Source organism: Fusarium redolens (assembly GCF_020744475.1).
Source record: "Fusarium redolens strain MPI-CAGE-AT-0023 chromosome Unknown BKA55scaffold_22, whole genome shotgun sequence".
Taxonomy (NCBI): Eukaryota; Fungi; Ascomycota; class Sordariomycetes; order Hypocreales; family Nectriaceae; genus Fusarium; species Fusarium redolens.
Genome location: NW_025763685.1, coordinates 203089 through 222336, shown reverse-complemented (window position 1 = coordinate 222336; position 19248 = coordinate 203089). Strand labels below are relative to the sequence as shown.

The window sequence follows — 19248 nt, the reverse complement described above, 5'->3', positions numbered from 1 at the left end:
TCGATCTGGGAAACTACGCCAATTTAAGTAAGACTCACATATCATTGCTACGCGCCATGAACGATGGCGTCTTCTCAATTGGGCGTCTGGAGCTGTACTGCAACGTTTATCTACGTTCAGTTACGATTCTCGGCTTGTCGTGAGTGCCTGAAATAACATGTCGAAAGTGCATTAGACCCGGAGCCCCATATTTCAAGCGAGCTTGCGGCCCGACGGGCCAAAGTTCATCGACGCAACCTCGGGTTCTCTTCAGGTCCGCCATGTTATTTCCAGGCAAGGATCCCAAGTCACAAGCTTTTCCAACAGTGGATTTCGGCATGTTTTTAATTAAAACAAGATCCATGTTTTTAGCGTAAGGATGCGACAAGCCCCATGTGTCAATGTTTTAGCTACGGCTGCCTCCTTAAATGCACAGATCTTTGGTCGTGCCGAGGTGGCTGGCGTACCAGCCTCGCGACAACGGGGAAAGCACAAGACGCTGGAATTGAATTGAATAACCATGGGAAACCAAGGGAGGTCGAAAAGCAAATGGCCTACGGGTAATTGTTGCGTGGTGATGTTTTGTCTTAACTCGGTCGCTACCCTATGACTCGATTGTGAGTCAACTTTGCGTGTCAAATACCAACAACAAACACAGGCGGTAAGGAAATGCATTAGAGCCAAGGAAAACCAGTAAATATCAGTATCGATTCGATCAAATATTCAGCAAATGCAATTGCTATGCGACGTCGCAGTAATTGATGCAAGCACCTGCTCAATCTCCAAAACGAGCAATCACCAGAACAAGACAGTTAAGTCATCACGGTCGCATCATCATCGCAAGTCAAAAGAGACGACGAAACTGATACAAATCGCTTGCAATTAATTGACAAAGAAAATCTAGAGTAAAGAAGGTCTAAATACATCCAATTAACCCACCAAACATGTGCACGAAACGAAATCCCCAATCATTTTCCCATCGCAACTCCAAAACTTTTTAATCGTGACCCAAACTTTTACAATTACATTTCCCGCCAATTCGTACATAATAAAATACACGCTAAACCACAAAGAATCGAGGGTATCCTATGATGTACAAGTAGCCAAGCTTACAGTTCAAAACTCCAATACAGTAGGGGAAAAAATTAAAGGCGGTTCGTGAGAGCAATGCCCGGCGACGCAGGGCGATCGAGCTCAAGACGGTGCATGTGCGCGTCGAGAGCGCTGACGGATGTAGACGCGCCGATGGATGTGTGGCGCTTGTGACGCGACGTCTTCTTGGTGACGCTCATCTTGCGAGGGCGCCCGTTCTTCTCGGCTGGTGATTTGGGGCTTTTGTCGTCGCATGTAGCGGTCGACGAGATGGAGGATGTGGATGAGTGCGTGGATGTCGTGCTGGCGTAGGATGAAGCACGGGAGATGGAGGAGTGGATGGAGGAGCGCGATGATGCTGTCTGGGGACGCTCGGCGATGTCGGAGAGGATCTCCTGCGGCGTGCGAGGCTTGTCATTCACCATGCCCAGGCAGCGCTGCCACCAGCCTTTATCCTTCTCATCAGAGAACTCAACCATGTCGCCCAGTGCCTCCTCCGCACGCTCGGTCTTGTCGTCGTCGAGGCGCAGGGCGCCGTGCTCAGAGGCCAGCTCCAGCAGGGCCGCTGCGTCGCAGGCGTCGCGTCGCTTGCTGTTGTCATTCTCGTGGAGGCCGCAGGCGTCCATCTTGAAGATGATGAGATCTCCGAGCGACGTGTACGGGAGTGTCGCTTCGTTGGTGACGTCGCGGACGCGCTTCGCTGAGTCCGGGAGGTAGGGGCTCAGCCAGTCGGGGATGAGCTTGACCTCAATCTCCCAGCCGCTCGTGTGGCGGTACAGAACGGTGCCGGACTTTTCGACAAGGGGAGTGATCGGGTGGCCGACGATTTCTTTCTTGACGCGGCCGGGGGAGGAGGATTTGCTGATGACCAAGTCGATGCTCTGAGAAGAAGTCAGCGATGAAGACGGGGCGCAATTGAGAAGGGAAGACGTACTGCTATGCGGTTCTGGCGCGAGAGGTACTTTGCGACAGCCAAATCGCCAATGACGGCGAGTTTGGTGTTGTCCAGGCCGGGAATATCGGCAATGAGACGGATGATGTGAAGGGCAGCTTGTTCAAGCTGGGCGAAGCTTAGTCTTTGCGCCATGGTCTGCACAGGTTGCTTTCTCTCACAAAAGCGACTAGAGACTTCGCCCGCTGCTTTCAAAGGGTATGAGATGCAACAACAAGCATTTCATTTTGGCTGCGCAGTCCCCTAGATATAATATTATCCATCGTGTTTTTTTCTTTGGTCCCTGCGTCCAGGTAAACCCAAACAGTGCCCAACTTGGCCATTTCTACAGGGGGTTCCGGGGTTTCTGCCAATGAGATGGTCTGTGTACCTGACCTGCCAATCTTAAAATCTCAGGGTATCCCAGTGAATACGATTGCTGCGCGCGTTGGGTTTCAATGCCCAAGGGGGGACTTTGTTCACTTGGAATGACCAAGTTTCTCGGGCGAATCGAATTGACAGCGACATCCTTGACGTTTTGTTTTGTTGACTCGAGAAAAGTAAGGCTCGTAGCTATTTCTTGGGGAATGAAAGGATCTCGATTGTTGGAATGAGTGTGCTGGGAAATGAGATTTTCTGCATTGACCTAACCTGGGCAGTGCTGGCACGACTAGAAGCCAGGTTTTTCTTTTTCTGTCCCTGATTTTATTCCTTTTTGCTGAGTATCTCGAATATTTCTCGGGGAGATATGTTCCTTATCCTCGTGTGAAATCTTTTCATCGCATGACTTTTATGGAGATTTTACCTGTAATTCTTCTCGTTTTATTGTCCGTTGATCCGGGAATTTTAATTGACAGGCCAGAGTTTCGGTTAGATCGTGATCAGCGGCGTAGTGAAACATACAGCGCAGTTTCAGGATGACTTTTGTAATATCGCTGGAATGGACCTCATGATGTTGAGTCATACGTGATAATTGTTTTTAAGATTTCCCCAGGATCACGGGCCGTAGCCGATTGTTTCCATCAGCTATCCACTCAACATGCACTTTGCCCGATTGAATCGCTTGCACAGATGCTAATGGGATGACGTCGGGTACCCTACAGGTAAGTCTTTAAGGATCAATTCGGCAACGGCACTGCATGTTCAGATTCTCGATGTCAGAAAATGAACCTCTTTCTGCCCTGAAATGACGTGAACTGATCGAGACTCTGGACAAATTGTCGCCATAACAAATATTCGCGTTGTCATGTAGTCTTGTTGGCATGTAAGCAGAGACAAAAGCCATTTTCCCCGGTCCAGATCGAGGTTAGTGTCGTTCAGGCATGACAACAGAAAGTCATCTGGTCAGCAACAGGACCTTCATTCCCGTAGATTCGAGCATCGCGCTAGGGAAGCTGATAACTAACTGTTTCAGATGAAGAGACGGTGACATAAGATTGCCCAGAATCGTGACCTAACATCAATGTCATCAGGTCGGTCATATCTCCGCTGTCACCAATGTCCCCTAGATATGCAGCTTGCTGTGCAATAGGATCCAGAGCTCTTGATTGGGAGGCCGAGTCTTCTATCACGAAAGGTCCTTTAACGCACTTTAACTTTTGTTATTTAGAGCTTATATAGCTGGGGGCTGATGCTTATATGTAAAGAAAGAATCGGACACCAGGGTTTCATGATGTCTTGCGTTCTGATAACTATTGGCAGATAATGTTTGCGTGTATCGCCTATAGATTTTACTAGCGACACGAATCCTTATCTAAATCATCCGGTATGGTGTAGTGGCTAACATTTCGCGCTCTCATAATCTGAGGGATCAGTACCGCGGAGCCCAGGGTTCGATTCCCTGTACCGGAGTTTATTTTTGCCGTTTTCATCACCAAATCCTCCTATTAAACGTTTATTAATCATTTATTACTACTATTACTTATCATCCTTGTATGCTCTCTGACCTTTTGTTCTCTTATTATATGTAATTAATCTGTAAGTCTCAGTAATATCGTGCCTCAACATCCTGTTGTTGACTCCTCCGAAAGTCAGGTCCCAAAATCTCCTCCTCACTCTGATTTTCACCATATCCCCTCTCCGCCCCTTTCGCAAAGACCTTGTTCTTATTATATGAACTTCCAACACCCTTCCTCTCATACTCCCTCACAGAGGCTTCAGACGTGCTGTCCTTTTTATGTACCTGTGCGGGATACAGCGTACTTCCACCAATTGTCTGTAAAGGATACGATGTGCCGGAGTTCTGCTCCCGATACTTGCTGCTGTTTCGAGAACTCCATTTGCTGAAATACTTCTTGTACAGAGGCCTGCAGACGGGAATGCCGATGCAGATCATTGTTACGGTCATCTCGGCGGCGGACCAGACAATTAGTCCAACAGGGTCCTCTGCCTTGTGTTAGTAATCATCCATATACAGTGAGGAGGGCGTACTGGTGTGATTTGGACTTTCGAGCTTTGGGACCTCGAGAGTTCTCTTGATACCAAAAGCACCGGCACTGGAGCATCATTAGTCAGGTTCGAAGGAGGAGGATAGCCCCATACATGACGCCGAGACTGAGACTGCTGAGAATGACAATCTTCTCTTTCGTCTTCATCTGCAACCCCCAGATAAACAACCATGGGAAGCCAGCAAGGAAGAAGTCTACCACGACACAAAGAACTGCTCATGTTAGTTGTACCTCAGCATCCTTGCGTTGAAAACTCACTGCAGAGTAACATGGACACGGGAGTCGTGTCCACCGTACAACGTCCACCAGGTACAGTCCTATCCCAGAGGTAATTCGGCGGAGAGCACTGCAGCCAATAGACAAAGCATACAGTGATAGAAGCGCACATGAGACTAGCCATGGACAACCAAATGGCCACCTTGTGCCATTGCTGTTTCACAAGCCGAAGCAGAAACAGTCCGAGTGACCATTTTGCTAAACTCATTCCTACTATCGCAAAGCTTTGGCTGACGGCTTCAAAGATGAGGGCGGGGGCCAAGTCGTCGGGGTTGTTCTGGATGACATCGCTCATGTTTTGGCCTACGCCGTATTCGACTGCGACTGTTGTGAAGATGGTGTCGAGGAGGAGGAATATCTGCTGAATGTTAGTGGGCTTTATGTCAGTATCATTGCCGCGCAGCTTACAAAGGCTAGATTATAGACGTGGTCGTCGATGCCGAATGACTTGACGACAAAGATTCTCGTGTATGCCCTCAGTATGACAAAGATAAACGCGACAGCCGTCAATGCCCACATCGCCCCGACGACCCAAGGCCCCTCCCCTTTGATTGCCATAGTAAGTATCTCTTCGGGAAAATGTGCTGTAACTTTTAAACCTGACAGTTCAGTCCAGTCAGCGAAGAGGAGAAGAAAACAACCACTGAGATGAGTTTCGCGATGAACAGGAAACGAGAAAGAGGCAGACTAACAGACTTCTCTCCAAGCCACGCAGAATAAATACAAACACAGCATACAAGTTCATTCCCAAAGCGGCTGAGTCTAGACTTGAGATGGCGAAATGCCAATGCTATTCATACAGACCATCAACATTCCAACAAGACCCAGGAAATCGGATAGCAATCCTGGTATTCGGATTCGGCAGGAACCATTATTTCTAATGTTTCTGAGCAAACAACTCGTACGCCGTTAACCCTTTTTTTGCGACGTGGCTTGGTGGGATGGGGAGCGTGATTGGGTAGTCTCAGCCAGTTTGCTCATATGGCGCTTTTTGTCGAGGGCGGTGGAATAAGGATCATGGCGATCTGACAATGGCTTTATAGAGGTGTATTGCGGGCGCTTCTGAAGATGATCTGATCTGAGATTTGTGCTGTACCTGAAGGGCTTTCAGGCTAAGACAGTTTATGTTCAACGAAGCTAGAAGCGATGCTGCTGAATATTCTCGTAGCTCATGTTCACCAGAGCTCTATACATTCTGCTAGACACTGTATAAAGCTTCCTCGACGGACGGCATTGAGGCAAAGTTACAATCTGAGCTTTTTGGAATTTCACTGGCGAATGCCATTTAGATCTCTATGATGTCGTTTCAATTGAACTTCGTTCTCAGGTGTGACGAAAACGGTGTACATTCCGCCATCTTTTCGGGCCTAGACGAAAGTGGCGTTGGTGACAATAGAAACCTTGGATGAGATGCTCCGCGCTACGCCCGCTTTTGATCCACGCTAGAGCCCTAAAAGCGGATGCGATGAACCCAGACTGCGGAAGTTGCTTGAGAATTTAGTGGGAATGAGTGTGAATTCGAGATACGGATTTTGGAGATCTCTATAAATGATGTCGTGGATGACGAAGGCGCGAAGATGTCAAAGTCTTGGGTATTTCTCACCACTTACTACCCAGGACCAGCTATCATTCAATTGAAGTGCGCAAAACTCGCATAGAACTGGTAATACCGTTGGGCACTTTTCTCAACCGCCGCCGGTTTCTCATTATCCTCTGCATGCTCACCCCGCTCATAGAAGGTCTCACGTTTTACTCTCCCCTGCGAAGGCTCTGGTCCGACTAAGAAGAATCTGTCTAAGATTGAGCCTGGCATGAAATTTGAACTGCGTACAAATATTAGACAGATGGCTGTAGATGTCGGTTCTAATATCTTTATTGTGCATGGGTATGAAGAGGAATTGGCTATCAGACATCTTAGATGAAGTCTTCTTGCCTTTGTATGTCTTTACACTCTTGAGGTCGGCGCCCTTGTTCAGATACCAGAATCTTGGGACCCTTTTACTGTGTTGCCTTGATAGGTCATGCTGAGATATTACAAGGTTTGCCGATTCACCAGCAGACAACGAATTGCCCTTAAGTTTGAGGAGCAGTTGCATGCATGCAGTTATCCATAGAAAATCTGGTTTTATGTCAAACATTTCCTTGTCCTTTGGTGTTATTGTAGTGTTGGACCTAGCCTCGTTCTTATAACTTCTGTATAACATAATCCAAGCCCTTTCAGGTGAGCAGTATATGATGTCGTTGCATTGGGTCAACCCTGAATGAAGCCATGTATAACTTGACACTATGATATTCTCTTGACTATTTAAAGTAGAATTGGAACTAAAACTATCAATCAATTCAAATGATGCTCACTCTGTAAGTTGGCATTGACATCCCTCGATAGTGTTATCAACTGAGTTCTGACGGTGATCAGCCGTCAAGCGTAAGCTACACCCAGATCACCATCCATAAACGGGTATGTAAAGTTAATCGTTTAAATTTTAGGCAGTCTTTCTGTAGTAATCTTTCCCTGTACAGATATGCCAATTTTCTGCTATCGCGCGAGTATAAAGATGGCTGCTTGTAAGTTGCAGGTTACATGCACCAGTCAGAGTTCGTGCGTCTGTCAGCAATCCCATACCGATCTTTTTATCGATATGGTCTAAATACATTTGAGCCAATGAACGTGTTCACATTTAGTCGATGTCGATCTGGTATCTCGAGTGCCTTTGAGGTTGCAGCAACAAGACTAGCTAGGTGTTGAATATGCCTCTGTTTATCAGATAAATACATGATAATGATAGGAAACTCTGGTTCTGTCCCATTGCAGGAGATTGACATGTCCATCAGCACTCAAATCATGAGGTCACTTGTTATGTAGTCCGTGATAAAGGATCGGAATTCCGTGCTCGCAGGATTCTCCTCCATGCAAGTCCAGACTCACCCATCAATCCATCAATATGCACCGATCGCGATAGGGTGATGTGACAGATAAGTGGCAAGCTTCAATAGGCTAATCAAGATCTTCAGAACCAGATCGAGAAAGCAAAGCTCGGTGATAGCCAGAATCAGACCATGCGGTAGGGCTAGGAAATGCAACCTGACATCCGCGATAAGGCATACGTCGTCGATCTCCCCTTCTAGAGCCACTTATCACGCGCTGAGTCCGACCATGATCGCGGCCGACCGTCGAGAAGCTGTTTATTTGACAGGGCAGCGAGCGGATCATTTTACCCATCGGGATAAGGGTGGAGCCGGGGTGAGCAGTTCCTGGATGGAGACAGGTTTGTGATTTGATGGGGAAGAAAGGGTGCTGACATGTGTAGTGAGCATTCCGTAGTTAATCATAAGACAGGTCTGAGATGAGAGTTGGAACAGACCTGCCTATTCAGTAGCATTCGTGATTGACAGATTGATAGCGCCAAGACATGATGGCCAAGAAATGCATCATGAATTTAAATCCGAGACCCGAACGCCAAGTGACATGCGTGCGATTCCAAACGGAGAATTATCACTCGGCGCCGAGAAAATGGCCTATCGTACCCGACCCGTCTTGGCCCTGTCAAAAACACATGACATGCAGTCTTGGCTGCGGCTCTGCAATAGCCTTGAGAGCAATTAACCCGCATTTCGCATCTCAATTACGAGATATTAACAAGGTATCAATCACGATATCTCAACTGTATCTTGCACCATAAGAATCTGGGGGAGACGCTTTCATTACTCGATAAATTGGAGAACTCCAGTGGAGAAAGAAAAAAAGAGCCCGAGGCGCTAAGCAAAGGGTCCTCTGCACTGGGAACTTCTGGCCGGATCTCACTGCAGGGGTGTCTATCTTGGCGGGTTCCAAAAGTCCGTGGGGCCGCTGAGCAGCGTCAAAAGTTCCGACGCCACGCGCGTGTAGGTTCTTGGCAGGTTTATTAAACGCGAAGGTGAATATCTTAGTAAAGAAACGGTTGGGTAAGGTATGGTTGGTGGTGATGAACTTTTACATAATAAATAAAGTTCCCCCGCAAACGTGTAGAAAAAGAACCTTGTTTGCAAGCTTATCTGGCGAAGTGCCAAAAGGGGAAGCTGAGCGTTGAATCTGTGAGGTAACGAGATCCATTCACGAGGTCGAGATGGACGGGGAAACTCGTACGTGCGTCTGATGTTAATGTTAATGTTAATTCAGTGGGGACTGGGGACCTCGTAAATCTGACAGGCGATATCTTTGCATGCAGCTTCTTCGCAAGGTAGCATCGTGCATTGCATGTTGTCGCATCATTCAGCATTCTGTTAAATGGATTGCCACTGTCATTTTTCACTTGACCTCGACCGGCAAAAGTGAAAATTCGTTTAGCTGAGGCGGGAATAGTTGGTGGCATTCCCGAAGCTGTAACCAGTTTAACCGGTTTAGGAAGGTTACCGTTGCATGAACTTTAGGGTAAAAAGGAGGTCCAAGGAGAAGATGTTGGAATGAGGTGCTTAGATCAGGCAATTTTGGAGATTTGGAGAAGGGTTCTAATGAGATGAGATGATTAATTGAGATATGGGCCTATGAGACATGTAAAATATTTTATTGTCTTGATTTAATTTGATCTTGAAGAAATGAAAGTGATAAACGAGCACGCGACACTTGCCCCTCAAAATGTCATCGCCAAGACCTGATGACACGCTCAAGCCACCACTCAACGTTGTCTCCCATGGCGAAACGGAGAGGCGATGTTGATCTTTATGGCGAATACCAACATCCAATTGTAAAGCCGAGTCAGGCGAATTGGTTTCAGCACTCTTGGCGGATTGGCGGCTGAGGAAGCCACAGTGTCGGGATCGTTATCCGCGGTTGGTGGCTTGGCCCCAATGGCAGGGCAGCCAAGAAATTGGAATAAGAATATTCGGAGCCGGAAAACGCCCAGATCCGACGTCTATGCCGAGGCACTTCAACGCCACGACATCTTGAATAAACTATTTGCATTGGGTAATGTTACTGTTGCAATTCTAGAGCATCGCATACCAGGTTATACCCTGATAGCAAACCACTTCTCTGGGTCAAGTCAACAGACACTGCCATCTAAAGTGTTCGAGAACAAAAGACAGAAGCATCACTGACAAAACCTCCACTTCGTCTTCGGCCGACGTTACGAGAATGTCGACCTTCCCGGTTGGGTATCATGGCAAAAGGACCGATCCCCTACAAACTAGTGCTCGGGCCAATCCCCGCATACGGCCTAACCCCAAGGAACTTTTGTCGTAAACGTCCTCCCTCATTGGTTCTCGCCACAGATAAGGTCGGTCTCCACTAAACAACTCTGTTGTCTAAGGTTACTTTGCGCCTGCGACTCTGGGGTTTTCTGTTACTGTATCAAGCTGGGATCGTCAACGTTCGGTTTTTAGAAGGTGGCAATGGGGCAGGAGGAGGACCCATAATGGAGTGATTGCTTCTTGGGTTAGCTATCGTCTCATGTATAATTATCCTTCTCATCCCCCCCGCCCTTCTCACTCCCAGAGTCAGGCTTCTCATCTCTCTCAATCCTCTTCCCTTCTCTTTCTCATACGAAGCTCGTCAAAATGACCACCGCAGGTCACCTCGACACAGACGCCATCGCCCGCGCTGGTCTCGCCGACCCAGAGACTCACGGCATTCCCCAGATCGCGGGCAAGGGCTCCATCGACGTCACCCGCCAGCACTCCGTCTCAGACTCGGACGATGAGCTTCCTACAGAGGAGGAGCTCCAGACGCTGCGTCGCGTCTCGGGAAAGATCAAGTGGGCCATGTACACCATTGCGTTCGTAGAGGCCTGCGAGCGCTTCTCGTACTATGGTTCTGCGGTGCTGTATACCAACTTTGTCGCGCAGTCAATGCCTGAAGGTTCGAACACGGGTGCGCCGGTTGATCCTAACGATCCTCAAGCTCAGGCTGGTGCTCTTGGTATGGGACCCAAGGCTGCTCAGGGTATTTCTCTGTTCAACCAGTTCTTTGCCTATCTCATGCCCCTTGTTGGGTAAGTCGTCTAATCTCATCTTGCTTCGATGTCTGTCTTTGCTAACGTTCTCAAGTGCCTGGATTGCAGATGCCAAGCTCGGTCGTTTCCTCACTCTTCACATCGCCATTGCCGTCTCTACATGCGCTCATGTTATCCTCGTCGCCGCTTCTTCTCCCTCTGTCATCGTCCGCAAGGATCCCGCTTTTGGTGCCTTCATCGTCGGTCTCATTGTTCTCTGCGTCGGGACTGGCTTCTTCAAGGCCAACGTCTCGCCTCTCCTTGCTGATCAGAACGAGGACACAAAGATGCGCGTCGAGGTCCGCAACGGCGAGCGTGTCATTGTCGATCCTGCCGTGACCAACACTCGTGTCTTCCTCTACTTCTACCTCGCCATCAACATCGGTTCCGTCTGCGGTCAGATCGCCATGGTCTACGTTGAGAAGTATCACTCCTTCTGGCTCGCCTTCTTCATCCCCACCATCTTCTTCCTCGTCGCCCCCATCGTCCTCGCCCTCAACAAGAAGAAGTACAAGCTCAAGCCAGCCACTGGTTCCGTCCTCTCCAAGTTCTTGCGCATGTTCTTCTACGTCCGTAAGCGCAGCTCTTTCTTCAGCTTCAACTGGGAGCATGCCAAGCCCTCTCAGATTCCTGTTGATCAGCGCCCTGCTTGGATGACCTACGACGATGCCTGGGTCGATGAGGTCCGTCGTGGTTTGATGGCCTGCAAGGTCTTCCTTTACTTGCCTGTTTTCCATCTGGCTTATAACCAGATGACCGGTAACCTCACCACTCAGGCCTCCACCATGGTTCTCAACGGTGTTCCCAACGATGTCATTCAGAACTTGAACCCCATCTCTATCGTCATCATGGTTCCTCTCATTGATCACCTTCTGTACCCTGGTCTCCGCAAGCTGGGTATCGCCTTCACCCCCATCAAGCGTATGACAGTCGGTTTCTTGATCTCCGCCCTCGCCATGGTTGCGTCTGCTGTGTAAGTGTTTCAAACCCTCGACGCTCAAAGCATTGAACTAACAGTCAAAGTATGCAACATTTTATTTATGAAAAGAGCCCTTGCGGCAAGTATGCCAACGGTAAAGACTGTGCTCCCGCCGACATCAACGTCTGGGCTCAGTGCCTACCTTACATCCTGATCGGTCTTGGCGAGATCTTCACCAACGTCACATCCTACGAGTACGCCTACTCCAAGGCCCCCGACAACATGAAGTCCCTTGTCATGTCCGTCAACCTCTTCATGTCCGCCTTCGCCTCCGCCGTCGGTCAGGCCTTCACCCCTCTCTCCGACGACCCTCTCCTCGTCTGGAACTACACCGTCGTTGCCGTCATCGCTTTCGTCGGTGGTGTTGCCTTCTGGTTCAACTTCAAGCATCTAGACGCTGAGGAGGACAAGTGGAACATGCTCAAGGCGTCTGAGTACAAGGGTACCTACCAGCCAAACGCCGTGGAGAACAAGGTTGCGGAGGAGCATGAGGAGCCCGCTGCTCCTAGGGACATTGAGAAGATGTGACTGCCTTCTACTTGTAAGAATTGCTATCGCTTTAGTTGAGATACCACCATAGTCTATGATTAGGATTGCCTGTTTGAGCAATGACAATACATACTACATGACTTTACCATTTGAGTGTCTTGACGTGATGAAATTTGTTTGCTCTTTGAACTGTCTTTGTAGAAAACAATGTTTGAATTCAAAATCATCTGTGTTAGTGATAGAAATGATTTACCAGGCGCTTTGTTCTACTTTGATGTGATATATACACCATCAAACACTCGTTGACTGGGTCTTGATTTGGTGAAATCATGTTGACTTGAGGCTGATCACCCCAGAAAGATCCAATCGTCTGAGCCAACATTGAATGTAGCTTGGATTCCGGGAATAATATGGAAACACCATCGAACCTGTTGCCCTTCAACTATCCGTAGCCAACAATCCTCCAACCTTCCTTCACTGACCGATTCGTAGAAGAGAGGTCACTCAACGCCTCATCAGATTCTAATGTAATCCTCATTGTCAAGGAGGGATCCAGCGTTGGCATTCGCGTTCTTCAGAGCCCTCAGCGGTCCACGTCCAACCCTCGCATCAAGATCCTTCTTAATCCACGCCCACTTCGGCTTGACTCGTCCATTCGGGAGGAATACAGCTGGCATCCCCTCAGTGAAACCCTCTCCGGCCAGCGGTCCGTCGAGAAACACACCGCCAGTTGCGCGACGCCTCGCAGGAACTGACTGCCACATTTTCTGAGCGAGTGTGACGTCGAAGTCAGGAGCGTCCATTCGGGGAAGATCGATCTCGATGTTTACAGCCTGATGAAATGTTAGAGGTGAGAGGTGAGAAATGAGAAGGGGAAAAGGTTAGTACCTCGATTTTGGCGAGTTTTGCATGGCGCTTGATGTGACGCGCTAGACTGCCGTTGTGGTTGACGAGCGTGGCTTTGCAGATGGGGCAGCTCTTGGAGGAACGATGGATTGGGTTACAAGGTTGGATTTTTGGAGGCGAGGAAGATGTGAGGGATTCAGAGACTGGAGATGGAAGAGGTTTGCGATTGAGTTTGATGGTACGAGACATGATGATGGGCTTTTGGGAAGGTGAAGATGAAGAGGTTGGAGTGGATGAAGAGGAATGAGAGGAGACTTGAAGGAATTGAGCGCGTTTGTAGGTGCTCATGAGTAAGTGAGCGTTGCCACTGTTGACAGGTGCTGGGTCAGGATGGCTCAAGCAACAGCATCATGATACAACAATGAGACGCCGTGGACTCAGCTGCAAGGCGAGAACCAGACGAAACCAACTACCAAGTGCCGCAGGAGGTTTTGGATGCTGGTGCATTGTTTACGATTAAATCTAATATGGCCAAAGCGAGATCTTCTCAACCCGCTCCTTGCACTTATCCTCCAGCTCTGAGAGCTGACTGGATGACTCCCTAAGGATTCGATAGTCGTTGCGTGTGAGACCATGAGCATGGGCAGCAGAGCTCACGGCGCGGTGCGCCGAAGTGACATTGTCGCTTGAACCTGTAATTAGACCTTTGTGAGGTAAAGTAGGGCTTGTGTACTTACGAACATCCTTGGCAAGGTCCAGCATCGCATCAGTTGCTAGACCCTTGATTTGCTTCTCCAGCTCGTCATTGCGGTCTGTGAGGCTCAGAATGATGACTTGAGCTTCTTTGTCGGGCTGAGCCGCCTGTTGAAGGCCGGCTTTGACGCCGAGGTCGTAGGCCTTGTTGCTGACATCTTCGAGAAGTTTCTGGTGTTCGAATGAAGCGACGAAATGGAGCTTCTTCAATTCGGAGGATTCTTTCCTGGAAATGTCCTCTGAGGAATTGCTGGGGCGTTGAGATGACATGGTGTTCAGTGAAGACGTTGGTTGAAGATTTGAAGTAAAGTGAGATGAGGTGACTGAATAACCGCAAGTGAAGGGCTGTCAAATACGTTGAAGGGTTTCTGAGAACGAGGAAGAGAGAAAGAAGTGTGAGATAAGTATCAGGATCTCGATAGTTAGTGTGAATTCGAAGTGCGGAGGGTGTTTTACAGAAGTGAGAACAACATGCGATCTCGGAGCGTTGATCAAGTGCAATGATTCAGCTCAAGCTTTGTGTGACTTGATTTAGAGAAGCGCGTCTCCGTCTCCCCCATTTCACCTTATCGGCCCCAAGAACTTTGTAAACTTCATCTTTTGTTCCCTCGCAACATCTCTCTCCTGTCTCAGCCTACCACAGTAACCAAATTTCAATCTCTCTCTTGCCCTCCGCACCGCTCAATCTTGATATCACACTCCCACTTACTCACTCGAAAGTCGCTTGATCATGTCGTCTCCTAACAAGGGACGTTTCTTGACGCGTTTCGTCGTTTTCCAACCCCACGACGGCTCCGATAACCACCAGGTAACAACAAGCAATACCTGGGGAAGCTATCATGTATTCTAATATTTACCAGAGGAGGGGCTTCTTTAGCCGAAGAACAGATTGCAAGCCGAGACTTTGCAGCACTGCATTTCTACCTAGCTCTAATTCATCACATGACCGACCGACCCGAAACAAAGACAGGCGAGGTCAATAAGCTCAAGAAAGAACTCGCTGCATCACGTAACGAACTCAAAGACACCCAGGCTCAGGTCTCAAACCTCAAGAATGACCTGGCCGCTTTCAACGAAACAAAAGGTCATGTCGACACGCTAAAGACGGAGCTGACGCAAACCCAAGGCTTAATTAAGAGCCTCCAGCAACAAGCCAAAGACACAGCAATCACACGAGGAGAACAGTACCTCACAATGCACGCAATACTCATCATTAATCAGCAGCATTGTCACCAGGCGTCAAAGGCTCTAGAAGTGCATGGCAATGATGTACGGGAGAACCAGAGTTCAAGAAGACCAAAAGTATGTATTCATAAATCGTATCCAACCCTTTCAAATATGGTATATCCCAATAACAAATCCAACACTCGCACAATCCTCATCCAACATCCAATTTCAAATGCCAATAGAAAACAAAACAAATCTCAGACCTTATCCAAAGGCTAAACCTTGGCCTGCTTATCATCAATGACCAACAGTCCAGCATCAATTCCAGCTCTCGCGAACTTATCGCCCAGCACACCGACCGTATGCTGAAAGTCCCTTTCAACACCAAAGTCCTCAACGACAAGGTTGTCAAAGAGCGAGTGCGCACGACCAACGATGATCAAATCGCCAACGCTCAGGCGAGATTTGCCAACGGTCTCACGAGCGTGAGATACGGCGAGGTCGGGAAGGTTGCGTACTGAGTCAACGGTGATCTCGACAAAGTTTACTCGGCCCTCGAGCTTTCCGGAGGCGCTGTTCTTGGCTGTGTTGAGAAGATCCAAGTCACTGGCTGAGGGGACACCGTCGATGTTCTTATCGTCGGGGGTGATGTGAGCATCGTGTTCGTCTTCGTTAAAGTTAAGATGGATGACGTGGATTGAGACATGAGGGTTGTGAGCAAGTTGAAGGGCGAAGAGGAGAGCGGCGCGATCGTCTTTGCCACCGATGAAGGGCACAAAAATGCTCTGGCGCTGGTCGACGGGTCTCTGGATGATGGCGCCGTCGTGGGCGCTGTGAACTGACAGACCGGTACGGGTTCGGGTAAGAGTTGGCCTCTTAGATGAAGCGTCGCTGTGAGGATTGCGATTGATGAAGATACCGGTTGTGCAGGTTGAGCGTTGAACAGCGGCGGCGACGTAGTCGATATACGTTCTACTAAAGAAGCGGTCGTTGGGGTTACCAGTCTCGGTCAGCGCAGCCGCAGTAGAACTCTCCTCGGCCAGACCTCCGTAGGTACTCCAGGGAATGAGCATGAAGTCGGATTTGGCTTCCTCGGCATACTTGACGATGGTCTCTGCGTAAGCGTTGGTAGGAATGATAGAGACCTGACCAGCAACAGCGACACCGTTGAGACGAGAGAAGGTCTGAAACGCGGAGAAGACAGCATCACGCGAAGCGAATTCATCAAGTTCGGCAGACTGCATGACTGAAGATGTACGATCAGTCAGCTCCATCAGGCGTACGCCACGAACTTCGAGTGGGCGATTGGGAATCGACTGAGTCTTCTCTTCAGAAGTGGAATCGACGGCCTCATTGCTTAAGTCTGGAAGAGCATGGGTAATCTTTCGAGACCCTCCGAGAAGCGATACAAGATTGAATAGTCCAGGAAGGGCGTCGAGGCGGAGATGAAGAATGAGGCGATGAGTTTGGGACTTGTCGAGGGCCTCTTCCATCTTGTGCTCAGATGTTTGAGCCTCAGTCTCAAGAGGGTTTCCGTCCCAGTCAATCTCGCCTCGGCGCCACTTGTCAACCTTTTGGCGGTACCAGAGAGGGTAGAGCCATCTGGTGAGCGGGGAGGTTGTCACGGTGGTAACCTATCTCAATCAGCGGGGAATTGGAGGAGTGAAGACGAGAAACTTACTACTGCCATGACAACAAACATGGTAAAGGTTCGACGTGAGAGAATGCCAGCTTGAAGACCAATGTTCTAGAGTTATTAGATCAATGCTTTTCGCCAGTGACGGGTAACTTACCAGGACGATAAGCTCAACAAGACCTTTGCAACTCATCAAGGCGCCGATAGTCAAGCTTTCTCGCCAAAGACATTTGGTGAGACGGGCAGCCAGTGTACCGGCAATGATCTTGCCAAAGAAAGCGCATGCAATGATGGCAATGACATATCCCCAGGTAGTGCCATCATTGAGCAGACCAAGATCGGTGTTGAGACCAGAGAGGGCAAAATAAAGTGGCAGAAGTATAGAGCCGACGAGATCTTCAATCTTTTCTGTCAACTTGATAGCGAAACCACCGTCATGCGGACAAATGAGACCAACGAGGAAAGCACCGAAAATGGCGTGAACACCGATGGCGGCTAGAGTTTGTCAGACATGACAGCGAATGGGAAGAGTGGTCTTACCAGTGAACCAAGACGAGGCCAAGACAAGAAGAAGAGTCAAGGTAGTGATACCTTGGGACGGACCATTCTGGATACTGTCGGTGCGGCGCAAAACCCAAAGAAAGGCAGGGCGGACAGCAAAAACGAGGAAGAGAACCCAAGCTACTGCAGTCAAGAAGACATAGAGCGCTGTGAGGCCATTGGCGTTGTTGACGAGAGCGACACTCAGAGCGAGAAGAACCCAGCCAACAACATCGTTGCCAATGCCCGCAGCAAGTACAGTGACACCGACCGAAGTCCCAAGGAGTTGAAGCTCAGAAAGAATACGGCACAGAACAGGGAACGCGGTAATGGCGAGGGCAGTTCCAATGAAAAGAGCAAAGGTGCCAAACTCCATATCCTTCATGGTTCCCTCGTCGCCGTATTCTTCATACAAGCCCCAGGCAACAGCAACACCAAGACCAAAGGGCAGCATCATACTGGCGAGGCCGACACTGGCAGCGACGCGCCAATTGGACTTGAACATGCGCGTATCGACTTCGAGACCGACGAGGAAGAGGAAGAGCAAAAGACCGATGGTGGCGACGGTGTTGAGAATGGGCATGGACTCGGTGGGGAAGATGTTTTCCTTGAAGCCGGGGATGCGCATCATTACAGACGGACCGAGGACGATACCGCCGATGACTTCTGAGATGACGCGCGGCTGGCCGAACTTGGAGAGGGGCCATTGCAGCAGGCGGCAGAAAATGACGATGATGAAGGCCTGCACGATGAAGAGGGAGATGGGGTCTTTCGGATTGTAGTGGATCGGATTGAGGCCTTCGATGATTCCGCCCTGGGGCCTTGCGCCCGTGGCAGCAGCCGCTGCAGCAGTCGCAGTGGAAGACATGGCGACTGGGCTGGGCTGAGCTGTCGAGAGATCGAGGGTACGCTCGCGTCGCTTCGGTGTCGGGGGGGGGGGGACGATGGGTCGAGTGCGGAGGAGGCGCAGACGGTGAAAGGTTAATAGAGGAGGGAGAAGAAGGGATCGCCAGCCCTTTTTTGTGTTTGGGGGACCAGGTCAAGAAGAATGAAATGGAGGTGGAGGTTGGTGCTGTTTCCAAGGGCGGTCAGGGCGGGGGGAAAGCTAAAGGTCTAGGCTGTCGTAATGGAGGGTGCTGACGCTAAACCTGAATAGCCCTTGTTCAAGAGCCGTTTTTCTCGCGTTACCGCTCTAGCCTCTGCAATAGATGCTGCATACAAGGTTTATTTCCTGGTTATTCACTCCGCAATACAATTTGGTGAGAATAACAAGTGATTTATTGGATCAAACGTTCTATTCTGTTCTATTCTTTGTGTCATGGCCCAGTAAAGTGCAGCGCTTAGCTAGAGGTTATTCGGTGGAGAAGTTGGGGAACAGTCTAGAATGGTCTTGGCTTGGGTGAAACAACAAGGCTTGTGATTGTGTCTGTGTCTGTGTCAGTGTCACGATAATCAAGTCCATTGCGGGCGTATCGGTAGGTATTGCAAGCACCCACAATTGATACGGGCGTTGTAGCTGAGACTTTGGATGCATCTTGGCTTGGTGCACGAGGTCAAAGATGGCGGTCGCTAAGGGTCACGGTAACAGTGGAGAAAAGCTTGTTGAATTGACACTGTAGATCTCGCAAAATGTCTCATCTCTAATGTTTAGTTCATTCCATTCTTTTGTCACCATCATCGACTCTACTGCATGTGATACCTACTCTTTCATCTCAATTGGACCCCTGTTGCTCACGCGCCTTTGGTGTCTCACCGCCCTACGTCTAGACCCCTCCCCCGACTTTGTTGGTGGGCGCTATGATATGATTGAGGCTGAGTTAACTCGTGATGCAGTGTCACAAGCAAATGCGGGGAGTTCGCCGTCACACCACGCTAAGCTTGGCCCATTCTCCCCGCTGTATCCCCACGATGCCCGCTCTGTCATTGTTAGTGGTTCTTATTTTCTTTCTGGGCATCGTCATAATTCATCAGCAGGGGCTGTCAGCTGGGTTTGAGCCAAGACGAAAAGTTTAGCTCAGTGGGTTCTTGGCGATTGGCCAATCGGTTTTTTTTTTTTTTTTTTTTTTTGGAAGAGTCGATTTGACAATAACTAATTCCGGCTTGGACAAATTGAAGCTATTCCCAGATTCATCACTCTAGCTAACAAT

General features: G+C 49.1%; 6 protein-coding genes and 1 non-coding gene across 7 annotated transcripts; 2 read left to right on the top strand and 5 right to left on the bottom strand.

Moving 5' to 3' along the window:
* Positions 1 to 1124: 1124 nt before the first annotated feature.
* BKA55DRAFT_696402 (uncharacterized protein) lies at positions 1125 to 2158 on the bottom strand (the record flags this gene model as incomplete). The annotated part of the gene is made up of 2 exons (XM_046200259.1): positions 1125 to 1952; positions 2006 to 2158. 2 exons carry the CDS (start codon positions 2156 to 2158, stop codon positions 1125 to 1127), a joined length of 981 nt encoding a protein of 326 aa, XP_046043105.1.
* A 1605-nt stretch (positions 2159 to 3763) lies between these two features.
* Positions 3764 to 3853, top strand: BKA55DRAFT_t290. The gene has a single exon. It is a non-coding gene; the product is annotated as a tRNA-Glu (tRNA).
* A 133-nt stretch (positions 3854 to 3986) lies between these two features.
* BKA55DRAFT_545168 (uncharacterized protein) lies at positions 3987 to 5283 on the bottom strand (the record flags this gene model as incomplete). Its single annotated transcript, XM_046190788.1, has 5 exons — positions 3987 to 4387; positions 4433 to 4497; positions 4544 to 4661; positions 4708 to 5083; positions 5134 to 5283. The coding sequence occupies 5 exons, from the start codon at positions 5281 to 5283 to the stop codon at positions 3987 to 3989; spliced, it is 1110 nt and encodes a 369-aa protein (XP_046043104.1).
* A 4974-nt stretch (positions 5284 to 10257) lies between these two features.
* Positions 10258 to 12198, top strand: BKA55DRAFT_696400 (POT family-domain-containing protein; the record flags this gene model as incomplete). The annotated part of the gene is made up of 3 exons (XM_046200258.1): positions 10258 to 10691; positions 10747 to 11664; positions 11715 to 12198. 3 exons carry the CDS (start codon positions 10258 to 10260, stop codon positions 12196 to 12198), a joined length of 1836 nt encoding a protein of 611 aa, XP_046043103.1.
* A 476-nt stretch (positions 12199 to 12674) lies between these two features.
* On the bottom strand, positions 12675 to 13254 carry BKA55DRAFT_525647 (uncharacterized protein; the record flags this gene model as incomplete). Its single annotated transcript, XM_046188770.1, has 2 exons — positions 12675 to 12992; positions 13048 to 13254. 2 exons carry the CDS (start codon positions 13252 to 13254, stop codon positions 12675 to 12677), a joined length of 525 nt encoding a protein of 174 aa, XP_046043102.1.
* A 273-nt stretch (positions 13255 to 13527) lies between these two features.
* Positions 13528 to 14323, bottom strand: BKA55DRAFT_667621 (uncharacterized protein; the record flags this gene model as incomplete). Its single annotated transcript, XM_046197846.1, has 2 exons — positions 13743 to 14323; positions 13528 to 13709 (listed from the first exon to the last, which is right to left on the bottom strand). The coding sequence occupies exons 1-2, from the start codon at positions 14026 to 14028 to the stop codon at positions 13528 to 13530; spliced, it is 468 nt and encodes a 155-aa protein (XP_046043101.1). The 5' UTR covers positions 14029 to 14323.
* A 721-nt stretch (positions 14324 to 15044) lies between these two features.
* On the bottom strand, positions 15045 to 18079 carry BKA55DRAFT_582892 (Sodium/hydrogen exchanger family-domain-containing protein). The gene is made up of 4 exons (XM_046194149.1): positions 17102 to 18079; positions 16719 to 17056; positions 16607 to 16672; positions 15045 to 16559 (listed from the first exon to the last, which is right to left on the bottom strand). Exons 1-4 carry the CDS (start codon positions 17967 to 17969, stop codon positions 15201 to 15203), a joined length of 2631 nt encoding a protein of 876 aa, XP_046043100.1. The 5' UTR covers positions 17970 to 18079; the 3' UTR covers positions 15045 to 15200.
* Positions 18080 to 19248: the final 1169 nt, after the last annotated feature.

What these genes read in the sequence shown, in the direction of transcription:
- BKA55DRAFT_582892 (XM_046194149.1), bottom strand. Translation starts at nt 17,969, where the DNA reads ATGTCTTCCACTGCGACTGCTGCAGCGGCTGCTGCCACGGGCGCAAGG. An exon ending in TTGTTGAGCTTATCGTCCTG is followed by an intron (nt 16,673 to 16,718) that starts GTAAGTTACCCG and finishes TAATAACTCTAG; the next exon opens with AACATTGGTCTTCAAGCTGG. An exon ending in TGTTTGTTGTCATGGCAGTA is followed by an intron (nt 16,560 to 16,606) that starts GTAAGTTTCTCG and finishes TGATTGAGATAG; the next exon opens with GTTACCACCGTGACAACCTC.